Source organism: Pinus tabuliformis, chromosome 3_2 (genome assembly GCF_031772625.1).
Source record: "Pinus tabuliformis cultivar Carrire ecotype Pingquan chromosome 3_2, CPIR1, whole genome shotgun sequence".
Taxonomy (NCBI): Eukaryota; Viridiplantae; Streptophyta; class Pinopsida; order Pinales; family Pinaceae; genus Pinus; species Pinus tabuliformis.
In genome coordinates this window covers 572,744,345-572,755,485 of record NC_142302.1, presented here as the reverse complement: position 1 = coordinate 572,755,485, position 11,141 = coordinate 572,744,345, and the positions used below count along the sequence as shown (strand labels likewise).

The 11,141-nt window shown below is 31.9% G+C and overlaps 1 protein-coding gene across 1 annotated transcript; it reads right to left on the bottom strand.

Annotated features, from left to right (window-relative positions):
* Nucleotides 1–5,403: 5,403 nt before the first annotated feature.
* On the bottom strand, nt 5,404–5,850 carry LOC149181817 (uncharacterized protein At5g01610-like). The gene has a single exon (XM_089418403.1). The coding sequence runs from the start codon at nt 5,848–5,850 to the stop codon at nt 5,404–5,406; it is 447 nt and encodes a 148-aa protein (XP_089274529.1).
* Nucleotides 5,851–11,141: the final 5,291 nt, after the last annotated feature.

The following is an 11,141-nucleotide window of genomic DNA, read 5'->3' as shown; positions in this document are numbered from 1 at the left end:
TCCATCCTTGCAAGGCCTTTTTAGTAGGCCAAAGTCCTAAGAACTTGCCTATGAGGGCATGATCCCTCATATATTGGATTTGGCCGTTGATTCGGTGACTGGGGAGATCTATTTTGGTTCTTTCTGAAGTCTTGGGGATGCATGTAGCAGAGGACGCCTTTGGCAGTGACGTCGAGGCATTCTGGTCTATGCCTTTGTCTTTAGCGGTCGCGGAGCTTGCAGCAGTGTTGCCAGCATTGTCGATAGCGGGATCATTAACATGGGCAGCCAGTGGGGTGGAGCCGAGACTGGCATTTGTGTTTGCACTTGCAGAGTTGTCAGAAGAGGAACCATTGGGGGGAGGGGGGTTGTGTCCACCCCTCCGGAGGGAAAATTCATGGAGAGAGAGTCATCTGAGAAGCCCAAGGCACCAAGCTTCGATACAGTGTGCACAGAGGATTAGGGCATCAGAGTTTGCGCAGGAACCCTAGCAAGAGCAGCATCGCCCAGTACAATTTTCCTTCTCATTCGCCGAAAAATACTTCTTAGATCCAATTGTGGGATTTATGAACGTATAATACACAATTTATTAGTTTATAATAAACACATGTAAATAGATATGAAAAATTACGAAGCAAGAATACAGGGGACAATAAACTCGGGAGGGAAAAGATATTGGATTATATGATCTTCTAATGTACAATTGGTCTTTTATATAACTATAAATAATCATAACAATTTATTTACTTATTCAATTCCAACCTAATAAACACAAGTAAATAGATATGAAAAATTAAGAAGGAAAAACACAAGGGACAATAAACACGAGAGGGAAATGATATTAGATTATATGATCTTCTATATTACATTTAGTGTACAATTGGCCTCTTATATAACTATAAATAATCATAACAATTTATTTACTTATTCAAATTCAACCAAATTCATAATTTTTCATCCCTAACTTCATATGACATTTACACATAGACATTACACATTAATTATGATGCAAATGTTACTCCAACACTAGCCCCATATTATTTTCCAAGTTTACAATGTTGTACTATATTACTGCAAAAACATTTTGTCATATCTCATGTATAGTAACCACAAGAGTGTGTCTCACATGTTATATCTTGTTTGCCTATGGTTGTTCTAGGTTTCTTAAGTGATAAACATTGAGCCATTGTTATATAATCAACGGTCAATTATTAATTTTTGTGAAAGTTAAGGATTATAATTTTATATTTTTGTATTATTTTATTGATAAAAAATGTATTTTTATAATATAATTGAATTGGAAATAGGAAAAATAAAGGGAGGGAAAAAATTGCAAGATAAAAAAACTTATGGCTAATGGAATAAGTTTGTTGAATTGTTTGTTTTACTTGAAACCCTTAATCTTATGAAGATATTTTTGACAATTTTATATATCCTAATGTATATATTATAAATGTAAGAATATTACATATACTTATTATTAACATAGTATATGATGTATTTTTTACGAAATTTTATGTGTTAGCAATATTTTGTCTTAGCCGAATTCGTAGACATTTTTGGAAGTAGTGACCCACGGTGGCTTGACCTAAGCTCTAGCGGCCATCTCCCTATGGCAGGCTTGTTCCCCTGGAGTTGTGTTCTTATCGGTTATGCTGGTGTTTACTGTTTGACCGCGGTTGCTCAGGGCGAGCCCGTTTGGCTCGCTATCCCTGCCTCTCTGTCTCTTCCAGAGGTGGGTCTGGCTCTTTTGTCTTGTTTTGTGTTTCTCATGTCTGTCAACGGCTATTGCAGTCATGCCACTTGGTTTGGAGTCCCTATCCCTCTACATTGTCTCTTATGTCCGCTTGGTTGTCGCAACCCTATGCTCGGGTGCCTCCCACTATCTTCTTTGCTCGTCTTCTGCAGTTTTGGTTGGAGGGGGTCATAGGTTTCTCGGGAGTGGTCCTATCGACCTTTGAGGTGGGCATGTTAGCGCTTTCTCAAGATGTGCCTTTGCAGGCTGCCAATGCGCCTCTGCAGGAGGAAATAGTTGCGTTCAACTCTCTTGTGGCCTCTGGCCTGAAATTCTGCAAGTAGGGGGACTCTAAGTTTGTGAAGAAAGCTGATGATATCCCCAAAATTGATATATGTTCCCCTCAAGCTCATTCGAGAGCTCTCCATATGCTTGACAGAGGCCTCATTGGGCAGTTCATGGGCCTTTGGCCTTGTCCTCATACTGTTAAGGCCTAGGTTGGAAAGAGTTGGAATCATCTGATTAAGGGGGGAGTGATTTCCTCCTTCTGTGGCAAAGGGATCTACATTTTTTACTTTGAAAACTATCTGGATCGGGACCTTGTTTTTTGGAGTGGCTCATATTTTATGGGGGTCTAGGTGTTCTACCTGGATAGGTGGAGTCCTAGTTTCAATCCTGACTATGATGTTCCTTCCTCGGTTCTAGTTTGGATGAAACTCCCTTACCTCCCACTCCACTATTGGAGCGAGTGACATTCTGATTGATTGGGAACTCTCTTGGGAAATACATTGATTGATCAAAACTAAAGGATGGCCTATTCTCCTGTTCTCAGATTTGCATAGAGGTGGACCTGGAAAAATGGCTTCTGGCAAAAATTAGCCTTTGTATGGATAGTTGGTTTCACATACAAGAGGTTGACTATGATGAGTTGCCCTTCAAGTGCAAACTGTGCCATGAAATGGGCACTTTTCTAAAGGATTCCCTAAAGGGCGCGACTCCGTGGAAACACCTTCTGGAGGATCAAGAGAGCAATGGACTCAGGTCAAGCGCCACAAATCCTCAAAGCACCAGCCCCATGATAACTCCCCTGGTTTGGAGATGGCCTCGACCCCCTGAGTTGCCCACTGGGTGGGGATGGCCTGGGATTGGATATTGTGAACAACTTTGAAGTATTAGGCTCCAAGGCTAGTATGGCTAAAACTCAAATTACATGTTAAGTGAGTCCAACACATATTCAATTTTGACACCATGATTATATATTACATTCATTTGGCTAAGTCAAGTTTATCTATCAATCTTTCTTTTAAATTTTACTTAGAGAAATTCTTTGACTTCAATCTAGGAAAACCCCATGCCCTCCACTCATCACTCTTAACTTTACTAGGGGTATGGATATGCCCATTTACATGTAGTTTTAAAAAAATCATCTCCAATTTATTTTTTTCTTCTTTTGTGATAAAAAAAAACATCTCCAATGTACTTTTGTTTTTCCCTTTTGCACTAAAGGCACTTACAAGAAATTTAAATATAATTAATTACAATGCACCAATAACTCTACACAAATTTCCTGAAAAAAGTCCTTGATTCATTACACCACCATCTTCATGATAGTCACATGCAACAACTCACAATGATGGCTATGATACCACATGTTACAAGTAAACATGCAATAAAGATAAATATAATTAGTTATAATATAGAAACAATACTACACAAATTTCTTGGAATAAACCAAACCATGTATCCACACTCATTCATTCCACCTAACCATCCTCATGACATTTTCACCCAATAACTCACTCTAATACAACATGTTAGGAACAAGCGTGCAACAAAGAAAAGCATAATTAACTATATAACATAGCAACAACAAAACACAAATTTCTCAGAAGAATCCTATGGATCCCTTGATTCTTTCCACCTAACCATCCACCTAACCATTTTCATGATCATCTCATGCAACAACTCACGCTGATGGCTATAATACCACAAGTGAGGAATAAACATGTAGAAAAGATAAATATAATTAATTATAACATAAAAACAACACGACACAAATTTCCTGGAAAAAACTAAGTGATCCATCTGACCATCTTCATGATAGTCTCATGTAACAAGTCACAATTATGCCTTTGATACCACATGTTATGAATACACATGCTAGAAAGATAAATAAAATTAATTTTAACATAGGAACAACACTATACAAATTTCTTGAAAAAAACTGTATGAGAAAAAACTAGTCATGAAGTTTTGATTACCCTTTGTTTAAATATGACTAAGTTATTGGTCAAGTGAGCATGAAACCTACTAACTTCTAACACCTTACAATAAATAATTTTAAACCTATTTTAAATCTTTATTACATTAAATAATATGGGAAATACACCTTGTGTCAGCAAAACCATGCCACAAAAAACCATAATTATAAACAAAACTTATTTAATCTACCACTTCATCAAATTTATCAAATAATTATCTTAACAAAACAAAATCTTAATGTTAAAACACAAATACTTTATAGTAACTATTTATAATAATTTCCATGACATTTTAAAAATATATATCTTTTTATTTAAAATTAAATATGTGATTCAATATGATGAATGCTTATTCAAAAAAAACCTACTCTTCATACAATTTATAGCTATCACAAAAACAAATTCCATTAAGCCATCAAATAAATTTAAAAGATAACTTGGAGGAAAAAAAAGATATATATATATATATATATATATATATATAGTTTTAATCACCTCTTTATAAACTGTTTTAGTCACTTCTCTATAAACTATAAAATTCTTAAGTAAATTTAAAAGAAATGAAAGCATTTTTTTTTCAAAGGCCATAGCATGAGAAAAGTTCAACCATTGGTATAAAAATTATAAGCATAGTAAGTTCAGCCAACATGTCAACAAAACCATAATGTATAGTTACAAAATCCCCACCAAAATAACAATATATATGTAATCTATCTCACCAAAATAAAAATACATCTATCTCAGTAATAAATATGCAGAATTGAAATTGGAGAAAACAAAACGAAAATACATAGTTACAAAATCCCCAATATATAAAACTAACAGAACTGAAATTGGAGAAAACAAAACGACAATACATAGTTACAAAATCCCCACTATATAAAACTAACAGATAGGTAATAACAATATATCTATCATCTATGTCAGCATGCACAATTGACATTGGAGAAATCAATAAATATGAAAAACTGAAAAAATAGCATTTAACCTTTTCATCATCACCAATGCAAAGTTTACGTTACTTACAAAGACGAGACCATGATCAATAATGAGTATCTATATACACACCAATTCATCTTTCAGTGGATTTACCATTTACATTATTAACACTCGGACTATACATATGAATAATTCATATATATATATACACTCTAATTCATCTTTCAATCCATTTACGGTTTCCATTACTAACGCTGCTAATTCTGCATATAACACGTAGATGGCTTAGAGATTTAAATCAAATTTTAGTTGTCAAACGAGAAAAGAAATATGATATCATTTTAAAGAATTTATCAAAAGTAGATATCAAAATTATCAAACATTTACGGGCTATTCAAATCTCTTAAATTAAGCGTACTAGTCCAGTGCACACTCTCTGCTACAAAATTATTTAAAAACAATATTTATTTACTTAAAGGAGCCCATCATTTACTTGTTATCATTCTCTTCAATCTCAAAGGCACCGACAGGGAAGGTCTTCTTAATCCCAGCGATAGCACTCTTGAAGCAAATCTTGCCGCTGGATGGATCATCAATGGAGATCTCAGAGATGGTGATCCAGAGGAGCAGCTCCTTGCTCTTCACTCCACTCACCTTCTTCATCTTCTGTTGCTCAACATACCCACTGATCTCTGTGCCATATTGTACCAATCTCCCAGTTGCCTTGAACTCGTGCTCAACCTTCTTATTCCGCTTCATCCACACAAACCCAGTTTCCTTCACGTACCCACATTCTTGAATATCATCAAGCAGTATGAGGCCGTTGGGAAGACCTACCTCTTCCAGCAATTCCATGGTTTTCTTCCTGCAAATTTCGTTTTCGTGGTAGATCTCTGCCCCAGCTTTCTTATCATCACTGGCAACCTGAGGAGCCATTCTTTCTTATGATCTATAGCAGCTCTGCTATGGTCTTAACCGAGTAAGCAAATGGATGGAAATGCATGGGTTCGGAGGTCTTAAATAGTTGAAATGGATGAATGGGAGGCCCGGAAACACCTCTAGTGAATCTCATATTGAACTAAATCGCAGATATTTATGAAAATAGGGGTATTAGCTATTAAAGTCACAAGGAAGTTGGGATATACGATGTGAAGTCGAAGCAACTACCAAACCATTGTATTAAATTTGTAGTGTCTCTCCACCAACCAAGATAAGGAGAGTGGAGATCATAATTTAAATTTAAGGGAATGTTCGGAATAAGTACCGGGTTAAATAGCATTAAGTGCTTTATATGCGACAGCATGTGGCATTTAATTAATAATAGTTATATATCTAAATTATTTATTATTTATTTCAAAAATATATAGAAGGTAAGAAGATAATAATTGATTTATTTATTTATTAGTTAGGTTTAAAAATAAATTTGAAGTGTTAGAATTATTATTTCAATTATATTTATAAAGTTGTAGTTTAAATTTTGGAATATTTTTGGATATATTTTTAAATCAAATTTGTCTAAAATCTAATATAGATTTGTTGGAATCACAAGTTTAGCTATGAATTTTGAACAATTAGAATACTCACCAAATTTTCAAGTGTTGAATTAATTTATGTTTTCTAAAATACAATTTAAACAATGAAAAATCACCAACAAAAAATTATTTCATAGAATTTAAGCAAAATAATTTAAAACTCAAAATAATTAATCAACACCTATTTATAAATGTTCAAATATCTAATAACTTAATAGTCTTAAGTCTTCTAACTAACCTACTTACCAAAATTAAAAAATAAATATATAAATAAAATAATATAAAATAAAATTAAAAACGTATTAGTTAATACATGTTCTATGGAGAGTGAAGTTCATACAAGTATATTCATTAATCCATACCTAAATTAACTATATATACATCATTTTAAATTATAATAATAAATAACTCTCCATACAAGTATATTCATTAATCCATCATAAGTAATTGGTTAATTCATAAATAATTAAAAATCAAAGATGAGGAATTTTTATTTTTAATTATTTTTTGGATTTAAAAAAAAAATCGTCATATATATCAAGTTACATGTTATTTTAAAAAATTAAAGAAATTAACTACGATATAAATTTATAGTTTTAATTAAAAAATTAACATTAATATATTTATACTTCTTACCCTAAAACTTTAAAAAATACTAAATTAGATATTTTATAATTATACATTATACTAAATTAAATATGTATAAATATATAGATAGAAGTAGATTAAAAATATTTAGTAATGAGATAGAAAAAATGTCAACTAGATTATCATATTAAGTACATATAAATCAATATTTTTACTTTATTATGTAGATGCAAATTAAGTGACATTTATAGTAAAGAGAAAATACATTGAGTGTCTATAAACTTTTATGGACTTTGGAGAAATAGAGAATAGTGATAAAATAAATTAAATATGCATAAATCAAATGGAATTTGAATTGAGGAGAAATGATCATAACATAGAATGTTAAATTAGATGTTCATAAACACACATTTCATTCTAGAAAGACAGAAATTTTAATAGAGTAGATAAGGAAAATGCAAATTCATACTTCTAAGAAAGAAACATCAAATCTAAATTAAATATTTATAATTAAATTTCCTATTTTAAAATAATAAAATAATACTTCAATAAAAAGAATATTTGAATATTAGGTACCATATTAGATACCATAATTACATATACCATTTTAAATATATGATAAATTTAATAAATTAAATTAAACCCATAAAAATCAAGTGATATTTATTAGAAATACTAATAAAAAAACTTGCTTCAACATAAAATTCAGATTAAATGATTTAGATTAAAAGACTATAACCATATATTAATTTTTAAAAAGATGAAAAACATTCCTTTCAAAAAAATTATTAATATCATAAATTTATATATAATACAATTATTATTAATTTTTCAATACACGTCACAAAATCATTTTTATAATTATTTATTTATACTTTTTAACTAATTAATATTACAAAATACTTCTTATATTATTTTATTATTACCAACTGCTTCTTATATTATTTTATTTTATTTTACATGGTCGTTTTTAAATTTAAATTAATCATTAAATAACTGTATTCCAACTGTATCCTTCCTTATCTTTTCCATTATTAATTAAAAGTTTATAAAAGTTAACTATTTTTAGATTCCCTTAATGAAAAGGACTTTTATTTTCAATTTGAAAAAGGCAAAACGGTCCCTCTTTAATTTTAGAAATTGAAAGTCACCTTCCCATTAAAGATTTTTTTCAATCTCCTTTTCATTAACGAAGAGCTTTGAAGAGATTTGACCATGAACTATTTATAGAAGGGGGAAATTAACTTTAACTGAGTTGCATTCATAGTTGTAAAGCTAAATCCTTACCTTAAAAGATCGTCATGAAAATCACCTTTCAACTACCGATTCAACTACCGAAGGGTGAGAGATATTTTTTTTGAGATACCTTTTTTTTCTTTTTTCTTTTTTCCTTTTCTTTGCCCAGTGGGTTATGGAAAGATGAATTTTTTTATGAATCATTTATAGTAAAATATTTATCATTAATAAGCTGTAAAATACTATATTTATCATTAATAAGCTGTAAAATTTAATGAAATTGATGGTTTTATGAATTATTTATAGTGAAATGTTAATTATCATTATTGTATTAAATTCAATAAAATTTAGATGTTTTTTTGAAAATTTAATTTCAAAAAATAATTTTTACCCTCAACCTTTCTCATAAAATTTTAACAAATCAATTTTGAAAATTTACTTATCAAAGCGGGGCAATATGCAATATGAGTCCCGCTTATTGCAGGGTGATTTAATAACATTTATACGGTATGCGACAGCATTGACACTTGTACAGCGATATCCTTACCTAGAAAAAATCGCCATGAAAATCACGTATCAAATGCCGATGGCTGAGAAATTGTCGCAATTGCCCTTCACCCCCACCCACGCTAATTAAGAACATTTATACACTACGCGACAGAAAAGAGTCGCCATGAAAATCACCTTTCAACTACCGATAGGTGAGAAATGACACAACATTAACATTATGATACCTTTTCGCCTACCAATCGTTGAAATGGATGGCTGCAAAGATATGGAGCGCTGGAAAAATTGTCGGTTCGAAGGTTTTCTTATACTAATGTATTTTCATTTAATCTTGAATTTATTAGACTAATGTATTTTTATTTAATTTTGGATTTATCATATTATGGTAAGATAAAATTTATCAAGTTTTATACTGCACAAAAAAATAAAAGATTGGAGTGTCATTTTTCTAAGGTGCATGTCATTTATATTTTTAAATTAATTATAGATGGAATTATATATAATTTTCATATTTGACTATAGAATGTATCACATATCATTTTTATATTGGGCTTATAGAATGCATCACACATAGCTCTCATTTTGGGTTATGGAATGCTTCTCTCAATTCAATTAATATAACATTTGTGGCCTAAATCTAATGACATTTGCATAGTATAATTGTTTATGTTTTGGCTTTTCTATTGAAATTTTGTGGAATCTTATTTTTAAATCATAAATGGAATATGTTTTTTGAATTGTTTGTTTTACTTTAAATTCTTAATTTTATGAAGATATTTTTCACAACATATATTTATTATTAACATAGTATGTAACAGCCCAAAATAAATATCTAATTAACTTATTAACATTAAATTTAAATAAGAGTGGCAGTTACCCAGCCAAATAAACATGTAATTAATTAACTAAATTCAAATTTAATGAATAGTGCTTACTTGTTTATTTGTGGTAGAAGTAGGCTTACCGCAACAAGGTTTTGGGGACGACTCTCCACCCAACCATAAGCTCAATTGTGCAAAGTCTTGCTACAACTGGCCACCCTCGAGCCCTCAATCAACGTACTACTACCAGTGACTCCTAAGTCTTAAAACACCATTCTCCCAAGAGAATGAAAGATATAATCTCAGAATGATGGAATGCAGGAATGCCTTTCACCTTTCTCACCATCTATTAAATAGAACAATATTGGAAGGGGAACCACATGTACACACTCCATGTGTCTACATGCAACTTTCTTTTCATTTTTAGCTTTCTTGTTTTATTTCCTTTTTTTTTATAGTTTTCTTGTTTTATTTCTATTTATTCTTATTTATTTTTATTTTTATTTATTTTCTTGTATATATTTTTAATATCATTTATTATTTAACATTTATGATTTATTATCTTTATTATTTTTATTATTTATTATTTATTAACTTCTTGTTGCCAACACCCTCTGTTGAACTAGTATAACCAGCAGGCATCGAAAGTCCCCAACACCCCGGGAAATCTCAAGGAATCTTTGTCCTTTTTCCCACTTTCGGCACCAGGCATAAGCCTGACACGGTCTATATCCTAGTCCAAGGCTGGCCCCAAGGCTTATGCCTAACTCAGACCTCATCTACCCCAAGGCAGGCATCTGGTCCGGTACTCAATGACCCAGGGCATCTCGCAAGGCTGGCCCACTCCCTGCACAACTACTTAAGGTGCACAACCCCAGGCATCAAAGTCCTTGACATCCCTTCCAGACTTCGGCATCCCAATCCAATAATAGGCACCTAGCCTAGTACATCAGGCACTTGGCCTCCTCAAGATGGTCCCATAGCTCTTTAGGAGCTATCCATCAAGAGCTATACACAAGACAAAGGAACCACTGGCATATGTAGTGTTGATTGAGTTTTGTCCCTAGCCCATATGGTGTTACTTATTCTCCCTCATGCGTATGGGCTCGCACTAGATCATCAAATAAACCGGCCCTCTCGGCCCATTTGTGGAGTCCTGTGAATCATCACATCTCAACATGCATCCAATGCATTAACCATACCATCATAGTATCATAGAAAATAACCCACATGCCAAGTCTTGCATGTCATCATGAGAACATTCATCAATGTTAATTGCAACATTATGAATGATAACAAACTGCATGCTCATGCATGTCATAAATTTGTACGCAACTATCACATGAATTCCATCATAAGTTAGAACATCAACAAGTTTGCATCAAAGGCATATCATGACTTCACATAATAACTGAACCACATGTCCATAACCTCATATTATAGCATCATTATTCCTATGCCACATTATGCATATCATATCCCATCATGAGTATTTAACATTAAATACCTATCATCACGTAGTAAATGAATATAATATCATAAT

What these genes read in the sequence shown, in the direction of transcription:
- LOC149181817 (XM_089418403.1), bottom strand. Translation starts at nt 5,850, where the DNA reads ATGGCTCCTCAGGTTGCCAGTGATGATAAGAAAGCTGGGGCAGAGATC.